Source organism: Lontra canadensis, unplaced genomic scaffold, assembly GCF_010015895.1.
Source record: "Lontra canadensis isolate GAN:19392208 unplaced genomic scaffold, GSC_riverotter_1.0 scaffold199, whole genome shotgun sequence".
NCBI lineage: Eukaryota > Metazoa > Chordata > Mammalia > Carnivora > Mustelidae > Lontra > Lontra canadensis.
The window spans coordinates 1120331-1142247 of NW_022631193.1; the positions used below are offsets into that span (position 1 = coordinate 1120331).

General features: G+C 43.1%; 1 protein-coding gene across 7 annotated transcripts in view; it reads right to left on the reverse strand.

Annotated features, from left to right (window-relative positions):
• Positions 1-16470, reverse strand: part of ZFP62 (ZFP62 zinc finger protein) — a 48893-nt gene extending 32423 nt beyond the window's left edge. For 3 of the 7 annotated variants that reach the window (XR_004381497.1, XR_004381498.1, XR_004381494.1), the window contains exons 1-2: positions 14909-15428; positions 3878-4005 (exon numbers count right to left, since the gene is read on the reverse strand). Coding sequence is in view for 2 of the 7 variants with exons in the window: in XM_032848103.1 (XP_032703994.1) it covers positions 1226-4005; position 16423 (2781 nt within the window). In the remaining 5 variants the exon portion in view is untranslated. Of the gene's footprint in view, positions 1-153; positions 4006-10610; positions 10633-14908; positions 15429-16418 lie in introns of those variants that run through there. The other 4 variants (XR_004381495.1, XR_004381496.1, XM_032848103.1 and 1 more) reach the window with 4 other exon arrangements.
• Positions 16471-21917: the final 5447 nt, after the last annotated feature.

Below are 21917 nucleotides of genomic sequence, written 5' to 3' on the forward strand. Positions count from 1 at the left end.
AACTTCTTGTGAAACCTGAGCTACTAGCCCTATGGGATAAGTCCCCTGCTGCCCTCCCTGCCTCACACCTGGTCTCACTTACCTCACAAACATGTGACACACAAACTGTTTTCTCTGTGTACCGTTCCATCTAAAGTCAGTCAGAGCCTGTTCACTTTTGAAGAGTTTCTTTATTGGACTTCCACCTTACCTCACCATATCTATCTGGCTTTTCATGGCCAAGACAGAGTGAGCCCTGAACAAAGTATTCATAACATTTTACAACAGACAATACACACATGTAGTGCATGAAATCTTTACAATAACACATTCCAAAACAATCAAACATTTAACAGGAATATTAAGAATCATGAATTTCCTCGAATCCCTCAATTATCAATAGGTACTTAGCTTTCTAGCTTTTCCAATAAAATCTCTTTCTCAGCATTCCTATTCACAGGAATCCCTGAATCAAATATTTTTGTGTAGGTGCAAATTCATGTTGAAGACGTGTTCCATTAGTTATTTAATGTGCTGAATTTCTGGTTATGGCAGAACCTTGTATGTGTAGCATAATGTGTGATGTTTTCACTCACCACACTTCATCATTCATTGAGGGGGTTCATTTGAAAATTTTTAAAAAGTTTTGCCCATTCAGTGTATTTCATTACAACCGTATAGTCCAATCAACCTACATTTTTAAAATTACTATTTCCTGCTAGATTTATGTCTATACTTTTTATTCTTCCTACAACAAATCCAATTTGTTTCAAAATTTATCATCACCCCTCACAAATTACTCAATTATATCAAATTTATACTTTACAATCACCACTATTAAATAAATTTTTATTCCCTGAAGCCTATCTCTCTCCTGAATTTGCCTGTTGGGAGGCCCTCCTTGTATTTTTCCCACCGACCAATGTATAATTAGGATTCAAAGCTATACCTGAATTTCCCCTATTTCTATTCACAAAATTTACCCAAATATGAGCTTTCTGATGGTAATTATATGAACTCTAAGTTCTTTCCTCATCCATGTGTTTTATGTCCAGAAATGTCTGCTTGTTTGGAAGGTTTTTAAATCACTGTTACTTGGATCGGTTTTATCCCCAGGACAAACTGTGTCCCATACAGGCTCAACTACCTTGACACTGGAGGCTTCCTTGTTGGCTGTGATGCAGATCGCCCCGAAGAGCACTGGCAGTCTCATGTACACTATGTAAATTACAAATGAACAAAGAGCTCAGATGTTCATACATTCATAAGGTTTTTCTTCCATTTGAGCTGAGACTTGGTAAGCTCGGCCACCTACAGATATGCTCATGTTGGTCATATCCAGAGTACCCCCTCCCTCATAAGTTCTCTTCTGTGATGTGTCACTGTGACTCCCCACAGCAGTCACACTGAAAGACTCCTCTCCAGTATGGATTCTTTTGTGCTTGGTGAGATTCGATCGGATATTAAAAGCCTTCCCACAGTCATTACATCGGTATGGCTTCTTTCCAGTGTGGATCCTTTTGTGTTGGTCAAGAACTGATCTGTAATTGAATGACTTCCCACACTCGCAATTATAGGGCTGCTGCCCACGATGGACACTTTTATGGTTAATGAGACTTGAGTGTGAGATGTATGCTTTCCCACACTCATCACATTCATAGGGTTTCTCGCCTGTGTGAATCCTTTTATGCACTGTGAGGCCTGAGCTGTTCCTGAACGCCTTCCCACACCTATCACATATATAAGGTTTTTCCCCTGTGTGGATCCTCTTGTGTTGAGAAAGGAGTGAACTGTAATTGAAAGATTTCCCACACTCGATACATTTGAAGGGCTTCTCCCCAAGATGGACTCTTTTATGGCTTAGAAGAGTTCTGCTTGAGAAAAAAGCTTTTCCACATTCATCGCATGTGAAAGGTGTCTTGCCAGGGTGGGTACTTTTATGGTTAATAAGGCTTGAGTGTGAGATGTAAGCTTTTCCACATACATCACACTCATAGGGCTTCTCCCCAGTATGGATTCTTTTATGCACTTTAAGGCTCGAGTTGTTTCTGAAGACCTTCTCACACCTGTCGCATTCATAAGGTTTCTCTCTAGTGTGGACCCTTTTGTGTTGAGAAAGGAGTGAAGTGTAATTAAAAGATTTCTCACATACATCACATTTGTAGGGCTTCTCCCCAAGATGGATTTTTTTGTGGTTTATAAGGGTTCGGTATGTGATGAAGGCTTTTTCACACTCGTCACACTTATAGGGCTTTTCCCCAGGGTGTACACTTTTATGATTTATAAGGCTTGAGAGTGAGATGTAGGCTTTCCCACATTCTTCACATTTGTAAGGTCTCTCCCCAGTGTGGATCCGTTTATGTACTTTAAGGCCTGAATTATTTCTGAAGGCTTTTCCACACTCATCACACCCAAAAGGTTTCTCCCTTGTATGAATCCTTTTATGTTGTTCAAGGGCAGAACTGTAATTGAAAGATTTCTCACAATAGGTACATTTATAGGGCTTTTCCCCAAGATGGATTCCTTTGTGGTTTTTAAGGCTAGAGCGTGAGATATAGGCTTTCCCACACACGTCACACTTATATGGTTTTTCCCCAGTATGGAGCCTCCTGTGGACCTTTAGGCCTGAATTGTTCCTGAAAGTTTTCCCACACAAATCACATACATAAGGTCTCTCTCCAGTATGAATGGTCTTATGCTGAAGCAGAAGTGAGTTATAGCTAAAGGATTTTCCACACTCCTTACATTCATGAGCTTTTTTCCCAGGGTGAATGCTTTTATGAACGGCAAGGCCTGAGCTATAGCTGAACGCTTTGCCACAGACATCACACTTGTAAGGTTTCTCTCCTGTGTGGATCCTTTTGTGCACTATAAGGCCTGAGCTGTTCCTGAAGGCCTTCCCACATTCATCACATTCATAAGGTTTCTCTCCAGTGTGGATCACTTTATGCTGAATGAGGAGAGAGCTGTAATTAAACGATTTCTCACATTCATCACATTTATAAGGTTTATCTCCAAAGTGGATGCTTTTATGGTTTAGAAGTGTTCTGCAAGTAATGAAGGCCTTCCCACACTCATCGCATTCATAAGGTTTCTCACCTGTGTGGATTCTCTTATGGACCCTAAGGCCGGAGCTATTACTGAAAGTTTTCCCACAGATGTCACATTCGTAGGGCTTCTCCCCTGTGTGAATCCTTTTGTGGACTCTGAGACCAGAGCTGTTCCTGAAAGCCTTCCCACACTCACCACATTCATAGGGCTTTTCTCCTGTGTGGATCCTCTTATGCTGGTCCAAAACAGAGCTGTAATTGAAGGATTTCCCACACTCATCACACTTACAGTTCTTTTCCCCAGAATGGGTGCTTTTATGGTTTATAAGGCTGGAGTAGGACATGTAGGCTTTCCCACACTCCTCACACTTATAGGGCTTCTCCCCAGTATGGATCCTTTTATGGACTCGAAGACTGGAGCTGCTCCGGAAAGTCCCTCCACAGTCATCACACTCGTAGCGTTTTTCCCCAGTGTGCATAATTTTATGTTGAACGAGGCGGGAATTATATTTGAATGACTTCCCACACTCATCACATTTGTGTGACTTCTTAACAGCACTGGTTTTCTGCTGCAGACCAGGATGAGAGGTTCCATTAAAGTTCTCCACACATCTGTCTTGTTCACTGCTTATCTGTTCTACAGAGAGAGTCTGGTGTATAACATGTTTTGAACTTGGATGTAAGCTTTTCTCAGATGCCTCGTCTTCCCGTTCCGTCTTTATATTTGCTGCGTTCTTGGCTTTGTCGATCTTTTCCCTGATGCCACTTTTATCTTCCTTCATTCTTCTTCCCTCAGGATTTTGCAGCTGATTCTCTACCTTGCTATTCCAATCACAAGTTTCACCAACCTTATATTCCTGTATACGATCCTTATGAAGACCTTCCACTTTTGGCCACAAAGATTCTGCATTTCCAACATTTTCATACTTTTCAGTTGATTTCTCATCCTCAGTGCCCCTCGTCTTCAAATGTGACACTAAAGCAAGAAAATGAAAATGATACCTGTTCACTTTGTTTAGAGGAAACTGGAAGAATTACAACCAAATTTACTCATTCACTTGACAAATGTTTATTGACTGCATGCTGTGTGATCAAGTACCATTTTTAGCTGCAGGGGATACAAGATGCGACATGCCAAAATTTCTGCCCCTTTGGAGTTAATGTTAAAATGTTAGAGCCCTGGATTTTCAATGGACCAAAGAGCTTTTCTATTCTTGCATAACAGTTTAGCATAAGGGCAAGTTGAAATGATGCACAGAACCAAGGACAACATTGATCAGTTTTTGGGAATGATCACCTAGTAATGAAAAAACAAAAACCAGAAGAAATCTCTGAATAAGAAGCAGAAAAATAATAAGACAAAAGAGACATAATCAGCAGAACTAAAGAGGCAAAGCTAAAAAGAAGAAATCAGTACCTAAGTGATGGTATTAGGGCGATGGGAATGAAACCATGAAGAGAGTCACGACAGACATGAGAAAGAAAGCAAACTGCAGCTTCCTGGAGTTGGTCCGGCCTCCTGGGACTTCCCCTGCACGGAAAACCTGACCCTGGAGACTGGGCAGTCGGGGGAATCTGCATGGAACAGCGTGCTCCAGAGTGCCAGGCAGAGGCTTCCATGCCCACTTTATGAACAAGCTAACTGCAATCGGAGCATATCGAAGATAAGAAGCTAAAATACAAACCGCCAAGCAAAGGAAACACTACCGCCTGGGTTGAAATACCCAGCCGCGTGACCTTGAGAAAGTTATTTAAAGTATTGTGAACAATGCCTACTACTTGGTGAGTGCTAGATGCCTAGTTATTACTATTTATTATTTGAGGTTGGGTTATCTGATCCAGGCTGGAACCTGGGTATAAAGCACAGGACTCAGGAAAGGTAAACTCCTTCCTAAAACAGATTTTAGGTCTCAGGCAGGAATTCTTTGTTCCCCCTGAAAGTACTCCACTTGTCCATGTTGCTTAAATTGAGGCCTACTGGGCAGGCAGTGGAATTCCATAACCATACCCAGCAACGTGCCTTTTATCCGTGCTCTGAATCCTGCTCCCACACACATCAGGGTCCATGCTCCATTAATTCCCTTTGGCCTTGGCCCCTCCACCTCTATTCATCCTTGGCCCTCAGGAGAGAAAGATGTTCAAGTTCCTACACCCATAAAACCAAATCCTCTAAAACAAATATACAAGGGGTGCCTGGCTGGCTTAGTCAGTAGAGCATAGGACTCACAGTCTCAGGATCTTTGATTTCAAGGTCCATGCTGGGCCTGAAGCCTACTTAAAATTAAAAAAACAAAAACAAAAACAAAAAAATTACTAGAAAGAAACATAAAAGGGCTGTGAGTCGGGACTAGCCCCATTAGGTATTAAAATATACCACAAAACTTCTACAACAAAAGCAGCATGGTACCAGTGTATAGACCAAAGGAAAAGAACAGAAAGTCCAGAAGTAATCCTAATCACACACAGAAATCAAGCAATGATAAAGATGATATATCAAATTCTTGGAGCAAAGATGGTCTTTAGTGTTGGAACAACTCTAAAGCCACCTGGAAAAAGATAAAATTAGATCATTCTTCACACCACACTCAAGAATGTTACTCCAAATGGAGCAGAGCTCTAAATATAAAAACGTGCTGCCATACAAATACTGAAAGAAAACATGAGAGAATACCTTTATAACCTGCATACAGAAAAAGTTTTCAAACTATGACTCACAGGCAATAAGAAGGAATGGATAAATTTGACTGTATAAATATAACTTACATGGCAAATATAAATTTCATGCTATAAGCAAAATTGAGAAATGACAAATGAAAAAATATTTGCAACATGCATCATATATAAGCACTAATATCTCTTATATAAAAACTTTTCAGAAGTTGAAAAAATATACTAAAATTCCTATAGAAAAATGTACAAGACAAAAACAGACAATTCACAAAAAGAAATATTAAAATGTCCCTTAAACATGTTTTTAATTCCACTCATAAGAGAAATGCAGGGATGCCTGGGTGGCTCAGTGGGTTGAGCCTCTGCCTTCGGCCCAGGTCATAATTTCAGGGTCCTAGGATCGAGCCCCACGTCAGGCTCTCTGCTCGCAGGGAGCCTGCTTCCTCCTCTCTCTGCATGCCTCTCTGCCTACTTGTAATCTCTCTCTCTGTCAAATAAATAAATAAAATCTTAAAAAAAAATGCAAATAAGAACTACACTAAGATACCACTTCTCATCTGTCATATTAAAAAGCACAACACACATTGTTGGAGAGGTTGTGGTGGAAAAAGGCACTCTCATATATTAATGGCACTGTAAAGCAGCATAACCCCCATTGAGGGGCATCTGCCAATAGCTAAGTGAACTGTATGTATTTACACTTCAATCCAGAAATCCCATCTAGGAATTTATACTGAAGATCTACTTCCAACAATACAAAAAAGTACATGCGCACAAAGCTATTCATGGTAGTACTGTTTGTAACTACAGAATCCAGATAACTACCCGAGTGTCCTAGCATAGAAGACCAGTTAAATAAACTATGGCACATGTATACAATGGAGTACTAAGCAAGAAAGAGGAACACCTCTATCAACTGATTGAGAGGGAGCAAATTCCAGGATACCATGTAAAGAGAAAAAGAGCATATATGCTCTGCTTTTTCACAGAAAGAAAAATATGAAAACAAAGATATAACTGCTTATCTTTATAATAATGAGAGAAACCAGAAATGAAGAAAGCCCCATTCTCTGTAGGTGGTGAAGTGGGAAGAAAAGAGCAGAGGGGCAGGGAAGAGAGACATTCTAAGTACAGCTTTCTGCACAGTTTTTACTATGGAAGCATGATAATGTTCTGCATATTCAAAGAATAAAATTAAATCAATGAGAACTGGAAAAAGGAAAAGCAGCTAAACCACAAAGCAAACGGCAACATATGAACTCAATTGTGTTTCACATGGATACTGTAACCATAGGAAGGGAACAAAAAGAAACAAAGAACCCATAATTTAGACATATAATATCACAGAACATGTAACCATATACCTCAGTCTTGGGAAGGATGGAGAGGGTGGTGGTGAATGCCTGAAAACACATGAATTTTTAAGCAGCTTTGTCTTCTGCAGAGGTATGAACAAAGTAATTTGAAGCAATTTTAGATGTGTTGGGGGACTGAGTAAATGTGTTGATTTAGTTGCAAGCCAGGGCTCTCCTAGAAGAAGAATCAAATTCCAAATATGGAATAGGGGAGGGCAAGAAAGAACCCTATGGGGATGAATCAGATAATCGGTGTGAATTCACGATTTCTAAATTACCTGTGCGCACACACACATCTATGCATTCACGTGTGTGTATATTTGTATGTGTATATATGTACACATATTCCCTAGCTCTCTGCTGAAAAGCTAAGAAGCAAAAAACACCTTAGTGGTAGTAAGGACATCCAGCACCCTGTTCCTGGTCTCTACTCCCATTGCCTACTAAAAGGAACCAGAGCTCTTCAGAGAAATGGCAGATTCTAGGCTGGGGCAGAATACACACAAGATGAACAGCATCTTGTTACTCCAACAAGTAAGGAGATAGTTAAAAATGACAGGCACATGTCACAAGACCACAAGTCAGCTTGACCACCCAATTTAGGCTCCATAATAATTACATACAGTAAGAATTATAAACCACTGAAAATAGGATTTTGTGAATCCATACATATACAAACAGGGGAGAAAGAGAGGCCACTTATTTACAGCAGAATATCAGGGCTAGCTGGTAAATGTGGGGAGAGCTGAGTTGAAAAAAAAAAAACAAACAAAATCAGCATTCTGTAACTATCTGAGCAGAATGGATCAGGGCAGAGCGATCATTGGATTCTAAGTGTGGGGGGAAATTTTGAGAAGGGGCAGTATATACACATGAGCTTGAAATATTCCCCACAGAATGAAAGGGAAAAAACAGTAACTACACACTGGAAAAATCGGACAATGCCTTGGCCAAGTGTTCTAAATTAAGATCAGCAATGGTGGCAGAGGCACATCACATGCTCCAGAAGTGACATCCTGAGGACATATCACCTATGAGAATGCATAGCTTCAGAATCACAAGCAAACATCAGGTAATCCAAAATATAGACTATTCTACTCTAAGTAGTATTTGTAGTATTCTTCAAAAGTATCACTTTCATAAAAGAAAAGAGAGGCTATAGAAACGTTCCAGATTAAAAAAGGCTAAAGAGACTAGACCACTACACTTAATACCTGACCTGCAGTGGCTCTGTACTGGAAGGAAAATGATAAAAGAATAATTGTGCCAACTGACAGAACTGGAATACTGACTGCAAAGTATCAACTTTAAATGTGCTGAAGTTGACAGTTGTATTGTACTCAGGCAAGAGAATATGCCTATCCTTAGTAAATGTATGCTGAAGTATTTAGGGGCAGGAGGCCATGACCTATGCATTATCTTCAAATGGTTTAGAAAAAAAATCACATGTATGAAAGAGCAAAAGAGAGAAGACTAAATGAAGTAAAATGTCAGCTATCAGTGAATATGAGTAAAGGCTATCTTTTTACCATTCTTATTCTTGACATATTTCTATATATATTTAAGACAATTTTCAAATAAAAAGTTTAAAAGAAGTCAAAAAGTAAATTTAAAGTTCCTTTAACTGTACCTTCCCCTCCAGGTACTGCTTTTACCGTCTGCCTCCTGCTTAGTTATCTCTTGAAAAAGTGGTCTTCATGTCCCATCTCCCCTTATGCCTCATCTACTCAGTCTGACTTCTCACACTCAGACCACACTGCATTAGCTTCTTTGGGGCCAGGCACTCACTCCCCCACCTGCTGTCTCTTAGATATTCCTGGCCTCCCTGTTCCACCTTAAACATTTCCCCTCTGACTCTACATATTCTCCCTAAGCATTTGGATCTATATGAGTGGTTCCTACCATTCCTACAAGCCACTGCTCAGATCACCTCTGGTCCAGACTGCTCTCTGTAATTATAGACCCTCATGTCCACCCCGTGAAATGGGCTTTTCTCTTCGCCTCACCCTTCCACATCCAAAAGAGCCCACACCACCAGCTGATTCTATTACCTCAACAGTTCTCAAGTCCCTACCCCTCATTCTATTCCCACTGCTAAAGGCCTTAGTTTAAGCCTTCCTAAATTATCCTTCTGAACTTTTGCCATAGTCTCCCTAACTTAAGTATTGAAAATTGCATACCTGGTCACTCCCTATATCAAGTCTTCCCAGGCTATGTAGTTGGCACTTGAAGTTTTCTGCATCTGGCCACCTCAAGTGACTTGCTGGACACCAAATGAGCCATGCTAACCCACCCCTACTACTGCATTCACTGATCCTTGGCCCGGCTGGACCCTTCCCCTGACCTTCTCTGACAGATAGGCTAATTCTTCATCTACTTCACACTCCCTGGGATTCCTTGTGTGGCTGCTGACTGGTCTGGTTTGGTCAGCACCACACATATTTCACTGCTTATCGTTCTGACCTAGGCAGACACCAGGAGTCTCCCTGTTTCAGGCATGCTTAAATTAACCCCCTGGAGGCACAGTGTACAATATCACCTGATACAGTTCACCCAACCTCTTAATGACTGAAGTCAAACAAATTAATATAAATGTGCCTCTTCACTGAAAACTGATCATTTGCAATGAGATTCATATTAACCAACGCTGAGTCTAAGAAAAGTTCAGTCAAAACATAGGCAGAGATGTGCCAAGACATGAAAAGCCAGAAACAGGATAAATACTATAGCTTTGGTCCTAATGTTTGTGTCTCCTCCTCCCAAATTCATGTTACAATTGTAACCCTTAAAGATTATGGTTTAGGGGCAAGGGCTATAAGAGGTGCTTAGGTCATGAAAGCAGAATCTTCACAAATGAGATTAGTGTTCTTATAAAAAAGTCATCCCAGAGATGACTTGGCACCTTGATCTTGAACTTCCCAGCCTCCAGAACTGTAAGAAATAAATTTCTGCTGTTTATATACCATCCAGCGTGTACTCTGTTATAATAGCCCAGATGGATTAAGATATCTGCTAAAATATAAAGACAATCAAGAATTTCTAATAAAATATTAAGTTATCTTTACAAACAATAAAATGTATTCTAGTATCTGTTATCTTTGAGGCTTAGTGTTGCCCAGGAATTTAGATTATGACCTATATCCTGCTTTTTTTCCCCAGGCACTGGGCTGGTCCTAGGGATGTAGAGATAGGTAAGATCTTGTCTTCAAGGAGCTGGCAGACTAGCAGGTTTGTAGGAAATAAAAAACCGACAAAAACAACAACAACAGCAAACTAACACATGATAAAAATGGCAAAGGACACACATGACAGAGGAGAGGGAAAGGGCTGACTCTGCCTTGAAGGACTAGGAAAGCTTCAGAAACAGAGTAGTTCCAGCAGAGGGAAGAACAGGTACAAAGGAACTAGTGGTCACTGCTCTGAAGCAGAGGGTGGTGGACACAGCTGAACAGGTGGGCAAAAGTAAGGGCAGCACCAGGTCTGCCCTTTACACTAAGGAGTCCAGTCTCGATCCTGAGGAGTTTTAGGCAAAGGAATAGCAAACCCAGATACGCATTTTGGAAGATCACATATTTTTTTGAATCGGGTTGGTAACCTTTTCTGCAAAGGAAGAAAAGGAAAATATTTTAGGCTTTGTAGGCCACATATGACTCTGTCACTAACTTTTGTTTGCTTTTAAATATCCTTTTTTTAATTTTTTCAGAGACAGCAAACCTGAGGGGCTGGGTGACAGGCAGGGGGAGAGGGAGAAAGGGAATCTTGAGCAGGCTCCACGCCCAGCATGAGCCCAATACGGGGCTCGATCTCATGACCCTGAGATCATTACCTGAGCAGGAATCAAGAGTTGGTCGCTCAACCAACTGAGCCACCCAGGCAACCCTAAACATCCTTTTAAAAATGTAAAAACACTTCTTAGCTTGCAGGTCATACAAAAATGGCTATAGGCCCAGTAGTTTGCCAACCTTTGAATCTGAATTCTGAATCAAGGAATCAGAATTAATTTAGGATGATGTGACAATGGCACTGCGGCTATGTTAGAAGTTTCTATTTTTTTTTCTTCTTTTTTGGTAGACTGAAGTACGCCAGGATGAAATGGCATGATGTCTGAAATTTCCTTTAAAATTCTTTAATAAAGGGGTGCCTGGGTAGCCCAGTCAGTTAAGCATCTGCCTTCCGCTCAGGTCATGATCATATGGTTCCTGGGTCAAGCCCCACATCAGGCTCCCTGCTCAGCAGGAAGTCTGCTTCTCCCACTCCCTCTGCCTCTTCCCCTGGCTCACATACACTCATGCGTGCGCTCGCTCTCTCTGTGTCAAATAAATAAGTAAATGAGATAAGTAAATAAATAAAATCTTTAAAAAAATGTTTTAAAAATAAATAAAATAAACAAAATCTTTAAAAAAATTTTAAATAATAAAGAAAAAATAAAAAGGGAAAGGTGAGACAAATGCAGCAGAATCATAGTAATTATTGAATCTGAGCTATGGGTGCATGGGGTTCATTGTATTATTTTACTTTCCTGTGTGTTTAAATTTTTTCCTAATAAAAAATAAAAGAAATAATGATCACTCATACTAGCTGCAGTGAAATGAATTGAAGAGAAAACGGAGTCCTGGAGTCTGGAAGAGGTTATTATAAGCCAATCAAGACTGACGTGCCCTATCAAAACACCAGCAGCATTTTTCACAGAGCTACAACAAATAATCCTAAAATTTGTATGGAATCAGAAAAGACCCTGAATAAACAAAGCAACCTTGAAAAAGAAAAGCAAAGCTGGAGGTATCACAATTCCGGACTTCAAGGTATATTAAAAACCTCCAGTGAATAAAAACAGTAGGGTACTGGCACAAAAACAGACACATAAGACCAATGGACCAGAATACAAAACCCAGAAATGAACCCCAAATTATATGGTCAATTAATCTTTGACAAAGCAGGAAAGAATATCCAATGGGAAAAGACAGTCTCTTCAACAAATGGTATTGGGAAAACTAGCCAGCAACATGCAAAGAATGAAACTGGACCACTTTCTTACAACATACACAAAAATAAATTCAAAATGGATGAGGCGTCTGGATGGCTCAGGTGGTTAAGCATCTTGATTCTTGATTTTGGCTCCGGTCATGATCTCAGGGTCATGAGATGGAGCCCGTGTCAGGCTCCCTGCTCAGCTCGCTACTCAGGGAGTCTGCCTGAGATTCTCTCTTCCTCTGCCCCTCCCTGCTTTTATGTGTGTGCTCTCTCTCTCTAAAATAAATAAATATTTTTTTAAAAAATGGATAAAAGACCTAAATACGAGACCTGAAACCATAACAATCCTAGATGAGAACACACATAGTAATTTCTTTGACATCAGCCAGAGCAACTTCTTTCTCAGTATGTCTCCTAAGGCAAGGGAGACAAAAGCAGAAAGAAACAATTGGGACTTCATCAAAATAAAAACCTTCTGCACAGGGATGGAAATAATCAATAAAACTAAAAGGCAACCTACAGAATGAAAGATGACATTTGCAAATGACATATCTGATAAAGGGTTAGTATCCAAAATATATCAAGAACTTATAAAATTCAACACCCCAAAAACGAATAATCCAATTAGAAAATGGGCAGAAGAGATGAAGAGACATTTCTCCAAAGGAGACACAGATGGCCAACAGACACACAAAAAAATGCTCAACATCACTCATCAACAGGGAAAGACAAATCAACAGTACAATGAGATACCACCCTACACCTGCCAGAATGGCTAAAATTAACAATACAAGAAACAATAGGTGCTGGTGAGGATACAGAAAAAGGGGAACCCTCCTCCTGCACTGTTGGTGGGAATGTAAGCTGGTACAGCCAGTGTGGAAAACAGGATGGAGGTCCCTCAAAAAGGTAAAAGTAGAGCTACCCTATGACCCAGCAATTGCAATGCTAGGTATTTACCCCCAAAGCTACAAAAATAGTGATTTGAAGGGGCACATACACCCCAATGTTTATAGTAGTATCATTTACCACAGCTGAGACACAGAAACAGTTCAAGTGTCTGTCAACTGATGAATAAAGAAGTGGTGTGTGTGTGTGTATATATGCGTACGTACGCGCATGCGCGCGCGCACACACACACACCATGGAATATTACTCAGCCACAAAATAAAGAATGAAATCTTGTCATATTCAAGGACACAGATGGACCTAAAGTATTACGCTAAGTGAAATAAGTCAGTCAGAGAAAGACAAATACCGTATGAATTCACTCATATGTAAAATTTAAGAAACAGAACAAATGAGTAAAAGGAAAAAAAAAAAAAAGAGAGAGAGAGAGAGAAGCAAACCAAAAAACAGACTCTTAACTCCAGAGAACAAACTGATGTTTCCAGAGGGAAAGTAGCTGTGGGATGAAGGGGGGGATAGGTGATGGGGATTAAGGAAATCGCTGGTTGTGATGAGCACTGGGCTTTGTATGGAAGTGCTGAATCACTATACTGTGCACCTGAAACTAGTATTATACTCTATGTCAACTCACTGGAATTTTATTTTTTATTATGTTATGTTAGTCACCATACAGTACAGCATTCGTTTTTGATGTAGTGGTCCATGATCCATTGTTTGCATATAACTAACTGGAATTTAAAAAAACAACTTAAACAAAAAGGGGGGTGCCTGGGTGGCTCAGTTAGTTAAGCATCTGCCTGCCACTCAGTTCATGATCCCAGGGTCATGGGTTCGAGCCCACATCAGACTCCCTGCTCTGCAGGAAGCCTGCTTCTCCCTCTCAGGCTGCCCTTGCTTGTGTTCCCTCTCTCACTATCTTTCTTTGTCAAACAAATAAAATCTTAAAAAAAAAAAAAAAAAAAAGACTGATATGTTGGCTAAGTCACACATCCCGGATGACACAAGAAAACAATCACTCCGAAAGCACAACTTCTGTATAGCGCAGACTGGAAAGGTTTAATTTTTTAGAAGTTCTACAAGCTGGATGGGAAACTGCTCTTAACTCCTCTCTAGTTATATTATCTAGTTATATATATCTATATATATATACTATTATCTAGTTATATATATCTCTAGTTATCAGTAGAAAGCATGACCCAACAGCCAGCTTTGGAATGCCATCCACTCCTTCCAAATTACACATGTTCCACCACCTCTGGACACCTCTGTGCCTGTTGTTCATGTTCTACTATCAATGCCCCAAAAGCCTGTGTACAGAGTAAGAACCTGCCCCTCATTCTTGCTGTCCGGGGGTTTGGGCTTGGGACGATAAGCGGGGGCAAACCTTCTCACTTTGCACAGGCATCCGCTTATATATTTTAAACAACTGGGCGGTGTGACTACTCAACAGGTTAGCCCACAGGAGTCAGGAGCCAATTCTCCCCAGCCTGGACAACCCCTAGGAGAGCTGTGGCTCACTCTGGCCGAAAAGCCCTGCCATTCACAGGCTGCAACAAGCAACACATTGGCAGCTACTCCGTTCCAGACTACCAAACACACTCTACAAGTCAACCTGCCGTCAAGGGTGACCCCTGGGTTCTGTACCTTAAGTTCTTGGATGTCCCATTTGAACTGGAAGCGACCAGAGAAAGAAAATGAAAAAATACGGCGTGTGGGCACACAACGCTTACTAATTCAGAAGGAAGGATACCGAGGACGTTGGAGGATGAGACGGATGAAAGACGGAACCAAGAAGTGAGAGATGTACAGATGAAAAGGGCGAGAATACAGTGTGGGCTGTAGGTGTGACTGCATCTAGCTCAAGAATGCACTACAAATGGTTAACAGGAGTGGGTTCTATTGCTTAAAAGTAGAAATAAGGACTACAGGTGATTTTTCCTTAAAGTGAAAAACGGAAACAGAACATTCCCATACCTGGTAGCGGTGAAGAGATTTCTAGTCATCCTGGGGGAAAAGGTAAGCAAAGGACACTCTGAAAGGGAGGCTGGGAGATTTTCGGAAGCTAAAGGGGCAGAGAAGGGCGGGAAGGCGGTCAGTCACAGAGTCAGTTGGCGAGGCTCGCACACCCGCTCGGCATTATGAACCCAAGCCGGGACGGAGAACCCATCGGCTCTGCTGGTTCTCGGAACACTCGGGGAGCTGTCGCGGTCACGACCGGGCTACTGAACAGCGCATCAGTCACAGGCTGAGCTAGGACAGGACACACACGGCCCTGGTCGACCCCCTTCGCTCTGAGCAAACCCTTGCTGACGCATCCCCTAGGAGCCGCCGAGCGGGCCACCAAAGTAACAGCAAACGGGAAACCGCCCGGAAGGCTCCGAACAGAGCTGAAAACTCACGGAACATTCAGAACATGCAAACAATAGCCAGGCTGCTACCCCAGCGCCGGTTTTGGGTCTGTCTGCTCGATTTCGAAAGCTGCGTTTGTTCGGAGGCTCCTAAAGCACAGTGAGAGGAAGGCAGGCAGGGGACCGGTGCGGCGCACACCCGCCGCCCGAGCGGAGGACCGGGCGCTCGCGCACTGCCGCTGGCCGGGGTCGGCGTCGGTGGGCCGGCTGTGCGCGGACACAGGGGACCGCCCGGGGGTCGGGCTTGGGACGGCGAGCGGGGCCAACCTCGCTCTGCACAGGCATACGCTCATGTGTTTTGAGTATCTGGGCCGCGAGGCTACGCACAGGCGCGCCCCCAGACTTGGAGATCCCCTAACGCAGCACAACCCTCGCGCCCTCCGGAGGTGCCCGGGGCCGCCGGTTCCAGCGCCGGGGAGCGCAGCGCACGCAGCCCCGCACCTCCTCGCCGGCCGCGCGTCCGCGGGCCTCTCGCGCGCTCCCCACCGAGGCCGCTCGGCCGGCGGGTCCTCCGCTGCTCCCCAGGCCAAGGGCAGCTCCCCGGGCCCCGAGCCTGGGCACACCATGCCTGCAACCGTCGGGGAGAAGGGAGGGAGGCGGGGGGGTGCTCGCATCAGGTCCCCCCCCCCCGGGGTCCCTGTAACGCCCACCACGGTCCAGCCCTGGCGCCGAATTTCGCGGCAGGGCGCCCCGAGGGGGAATCCGAAGCTCCCCCGTCCGGCGCTCGCCCCCGACCCGGGAAGCAGCGAACAGCGGAGACGGGACAAGCGCCAGGCCCCATCCTGTCTCCGGACACCGGGCAGCCGCAGCCCGTCCCCGGCCGCTCCCGGACGGCCCGAGCGGGGGCCCACAGCGAGCCCGGTCCGCATCCGGGCCCGCCCCATCCCCCTCGGCCGGCCCGAGATCCTCCCTCCGCTCCGCTCCCCCGGAACGTGCCTCCTCAGTGCGCAGGACGACGGGGGACGCTCCCGCCCTGATCCCGCCCGAGACCCGAGGGGCAGCGGGGACCCGGCCACCAAGAGAAGAGCGTGGCAGGCCAGGGCCGGGGGCGGGAGCGCGGGCGGCCACGGACTCACGTACTGGCTGTGGCGGTGCCGCGAGTGCCCTGCCGCCGGAGGGACAAAAGCGCGGACGGCCCGGCCGGAAGGGCCCACGCCAGCGGCAGGACACTTCCGAGTCCTCTCTGGGAGGCCGGAGGACGGGCTCGATGATCGTTCCGGTCTGGGCACGTGACCCACGGCGCCCGGGGAGGCGTGGGCGCGGAGGGACGTCGGTCGGGGTGCTGCGTCTCGGCCCTTGCCTGGTGTCTGGCTTCGGGCTCCTTCCGGGGAGGTGCGGGCGAGGCGTCCGGGTTGCGGGGACTTTATAGCCCGGGGTGGGGCGTACAGCAAGGCATGGTGGCGGGTGGAGTAACACCGAGAAGCCCAACACTGCAGAGTGAGGCCGTGGGGGCGCCCGCGGGAGGAGGAAGTGGAGCCCACGGTGCTGTGGGCCCGGCCGACCCCTCCGAGAACGCGGCCACCCCAGGCCGCGGAGGGCGCCCAGAGAAGAGCCCGGCCTGCGGGAGCACCCTGGGACCAGACTGCACCCCGGGCTTGGCGCCCCAACGCCCTGCCTGGAAGGACGTTAAGTGATCCTTTTTAAAAAATGAAGTAACACCTAGATTTTTTCAGCTCTTAAGTCTAAGCAATTGCGAAGAACCTGTTTGGGCAGCTGGGAATGCTGACCTGTATTTTTTTTTTTTTTTTACTTTTATTTTTTCAGTGTTCCAGAATTCATTGTTTATGTACCACACCCAGTGCTCCATGCAATAGGGATGATACCTACCACCATGATACCCACCACCAGGCTCACCCAACCCCCAACCCCCTCCCCTCCCAAATCCTCAATTTGTTTCTCAGAGTCCACAGTCTCTCATGGTTCATCTCCCCCTCCGATTTCTCCCAACTCACTTCTCTCCATCTCCCCGTGTCCTCCCTGATATTCCTTATGCTCGGCAAATAAGTGAAACCATATGATAATTGACTCTCTCTGCTTGACTTATTTCACTCAGCATAATCTCTTCCAGTCCCGTCCATGTTGCTACAAAAGTTGGGTATTCATCCTTTCTGATGGAGGCATAATACTCCATAGTGCATATGGACCATATCTTCCTTATCCATTCGTTTGTTGAAGGGCATCTTGGTTCTTTCCACAGTTTGGCGACCGTGGCCATTGCTGTTATGAACATTGGGGTACAGATGGCTCTTCTTTTCACTACATCTGTATCTTTGGGGTAAATACCCAGTAGTACAATTGCAGGGTCATAGGGAAGCTCTTTTTAATTTCTTGAGGAATCTCCACACTGTCTTCCAAAGTGGCTGCACCAACTTGCATTCCTACCAACAGTGTAAGAGGGTTCCCCTTTCTCCACATCCTCCCCAACACACGTTGTTTACTGTCTTGTTAATTTTGGCTATTCTAACTGGTGTAAGGTGGTATCTCAATGTGGTTTTGATTTGAATTTCCTGATGGCTAATGATAATGAATGTTTTTTTCATGTGTCTGTTAGCCATTTTTATGTCTTCTTTGGAGAAGTGTCTGTTCATGTCTTCTGCTCATTTTTGGACATGATTATCTTTTTTGTTTGTTTGTTTAAGATTTTATTTATTTATTTGACAGACAGAGATCACAAGCAGGCAGAGAGAGAGGAGGAAACAGATTCCCTGATGATCAGAGAGCCCGATGTGGGGCTTGATCCCAGGATCCTGGGATCATGACCTGAGTTGAAGGCAGAGGCTTTAACCCACTGAGCCACCCAGGCACCCCATGTTTTTTGAGTCTTGAGTTTGAGGAGTTCTTTATAGATCTTGGATATCAGCTCTTTATCTGTAGTGTCATTTCTGAGTATCTTCTCCCATTCCATAAGTTGCCTCTTGGTTTTGTTGACTGTTTCCTTTGCTGTGCAGAAGCTTTTGACCTTGATGAAGTCCCAAAAGTTCATTTTTGCTTTTGTTTCCTTTGCCTTTGGAGACATGTCTTGAAAGAGGTTGCTGTGGCTGATGTTGAAGAGGTTACCTCTTTCAAGACATGTCTCCAAATGCTGACATTTAAACAAAACTGCTTATTTCAAACATACACAATGGACTCTAAATCCACAATTTAATACTATCTTTTGCTTTTTTTTTTTTTTACTTTATTTATTTATTTGACAGACAGAGATCACAAGTAAGCAGAGAGGCAGGCAGAGAGAGGGGGTGGGGGAAGCAGGCTCCCTGCTGAGCAGAGAGCCTAATGCAGGGCTCGATCCCAGGACCCTGGGATCATGACCTGAGCTGAAGGCAGAGGCTCAACCCACTGAGCCACCCAGGCATCCCTATAATTTGCTTTTTTTTTTTTTTTTTTAATAATTCGCTTTTGACAGAGATTTTACACCATTTGGATTTGAAATGCTGTAAACTTGAACCTTTTTATGTCCCTCAAATATTTTCATTCTCACTAAATGTTAACCTAATGTAATATAGTTTAATGCCTTAAGTTTTATTGTTTAGGATACGTCTCTGTAATGAAATTAGAAGTTTACATTTTTTTCTCACTCAGATGTTCTTTTCTGGATTTTTAGCAAAATTATATATAATTGCTAAATTTTAATATCAGTCCTTAGACAAAGATGAAATGTTTGGAAGCAAACTTTTAATAAGATGGATTTTTAAAAACAGTTCAAGTCATGCAAAGTATTTGGGTGGATTTCACTTCTCACTGGAGTAAGCCCATGTTCAGCATCAATTCTGTGTCTAATTTCACTTTTTATACATGTAGGTGCAGGGTAAATAGAGGGAATAGAAGGCGTTTCCTTGGAGCTATGGGTTCTTGATAACATTTGGCTCCATGCCAGAACTCCAGACATCTCAGAGTGAGTCTGAGCCAGTGTGAGGAGGGGTGTCCTGTGTTAGAGGAGACCAAGACAGCTGGGAGACCCTAGGAAGAAGCAGAGACCCAGGCTCTTCTCAAGCCTTGCAGTTTTAGGCAAAAGCACATGCAGGGATTGAAGTTTGGAAATGGATTCCCCTAGAGCTTCCCCAACAGGTACTCTGGCCAACATGTAACTAGACAGAGCCCTTGAAATGTGACTAGTGCAACTTTTATTCAAATATGCACATGGAGGGGTGCCTGGGTGGTGGCTCAGTTCCCTTAAGCGTGGGACTCTGGTTTTGCTTGGGATCATGATCTCAGGGTTGTGAGATCAAGCCCTGCATGGGGCTCCCTGCTCATCCTGGAGTCTGCTTCTCCTCTCCCTTTCCCTCCCCCCATCCCGTGCATTCTTTCTCTGTCTCTCTAAAATAAATCTTAAATAAGTAAATAGGTACATGTAGGTAATGCCCTCCATATAGGGTTTCTAGCATAGCTCTAGAAGTTGCTTCAGGCAGTCCTCATGACATGCCACCAGAAGAATTCACATGATGTACGGTTGTGGTGTTACTTGCCACTTATGGCAGAGAAGACTGGGTTTTTCTTTCTACGCAGCGAGGTGCCTAATGCTTACGTCCAGATTGGGAGGTTTTCCTCACTGAAGGGTTCTATGTGTGTGGGAGGGATCATTGGGAAGCTACATAAATCATCTTAATTAAAGTGATTTTTTACTTTAGGTGGTAGTTTTTCCTCCATGAGCGTTGTCATACTTCAGGCATCTTTGTTTGGCCTTGTTTCTACACACATAGGCTAGCCTTCTCCAATACCTGTCTCTTCTAGATATCTACAAATCAAAGCAAAGTGTCTAGCCCTGCACTGATCAGTATGCAAGCCATTTTTTTACATGTGGGTATTAAGCACATGAAACGAGAAAAAAAAAGCACATAAAATTTGCCTAGTCTAAATTGAGATGTGCTGTAAATATAAAACCCGCATCTGATATCTAAGACTTAGCAGAAAAAGAGACTGTAAAATAGTATTTTAAAATGTTGATTACATGCTGAAATAATATTTGGGGTTTATAGGGTTAAATAAAATATATCATTAAAATGAATTTTACACATTTCTTTTTATTTTAGGTGTGTTTACCAAAAAATTAGAAATTGTTTATAAGATGGTACAGCTCTAAGAGCCCAACAGGTACAGCAATGGTTTTGTCCTGAGTTTGCTCTTCATTTAGAGCTCACCTACCTCCTTTGAAGTAGTTCAAGTACAGATTAATGTTAAGTGCCAAAGGGGCTTAATACCAACTCCACTTTTAGTCATCGAATTTGGTCAGTATTATTATTATTTTTTTTAATTTATTTATTTGACAGACAGAGATCACAAGTAGGCAGAGAGGTAGGCAGAGAGAGAGAGAGAGAGAGAGAGAGGGAAGCAGGCTCTCTGCTGAGCAGAGAGCCCGATGCGGGGCTCGATCCCAGGACCCTGAGATCATGACCTGAGCCGAAGGCAGAGGCTTTAACCCACTGAGCCACCCAAGCGCCCCTTGGTCAGTATTATTAAAAATCCCCCTCCACTCTAACATATGTATCAAGCTCATTATGTAAAAATTGGAAAAGAAAGAAAAATTAGAAACACTAACCACTTTTACTCCTGTTACCTAGTGACAACTACTGTTAACGTCTTAATCAACTTCCTTGTCTGCTACCAATTTGCAGATGTTTTTCAGATGGTTGTAATAGCACTACATCTGCAATTCTTATCAAATCTTTTTACAAATAGTATACAGTATCATTTTCATTTAACAACTCTTTGTGATATTCCATTGAATTATGATCTCCTTAACTCTTCTGTGGTTGATCTTTGAGGTTCTTTCCAATTGGGTCTCAATCAGTCAATCAATGCTGTAATAAATACTATACAAGAGCTTTTTCCATGCTTTCTTTGGAACAGTTGGCAAGAAGAATGAAGAATCAGACAAGGATGTAACCCATCACTACCATTATTTCCTACTGCAGCTGGATAAGGGGGGGAAAAAAGCAGAATATAAATAATGGAAAGCAGGAGTTTAATTATCCTATTTGTAGATAAAAGGGTTTTATTTATGGAAAGCCAATGAGACTCATCCAAAAAAAAAATCCCTAGAATAAACAATAAAAGAATTCTGTAAGGGGTGTGGTTTCTAAATTATCATGAGAAATCAATATTTTCCTTATATACAAGCTACAATTAAAGTAATGGAAGGAAAGATTACATTTACAACAGAAGTGAGCAAGCAAAAAACCAAATACCCAGGAATCAAGAAGACACATCCAAGACCTATGTGAAGAAAAGTTGCAGTGCTCTAGGAATCACAAAAGATGAACTAAGCTTATGGAACATTCTTGGATGCACAATTTGCATGAATGGAAAGAGTTGTTATCAGAATGATGTCATCTCTTTCTAAGTTAATCTATAACTATAATAATAGCAACGAAATCTTCAGCAACACGCAAATGATTCTAACGTTCATGGGGGAAAATGAAGATCATTTGTTTCTAGCTAGAAAATGCCCTGAAAAAAAAAATACAAGTGATGGGGTTGGAGCACTATTATAGCATATTAACAAGCTGGTGTAATTCTGAGACACAAAGTCTAAAAATAAACTTGTCAGGTATTTAGTATTTGATAAAGGTAGCATTTCA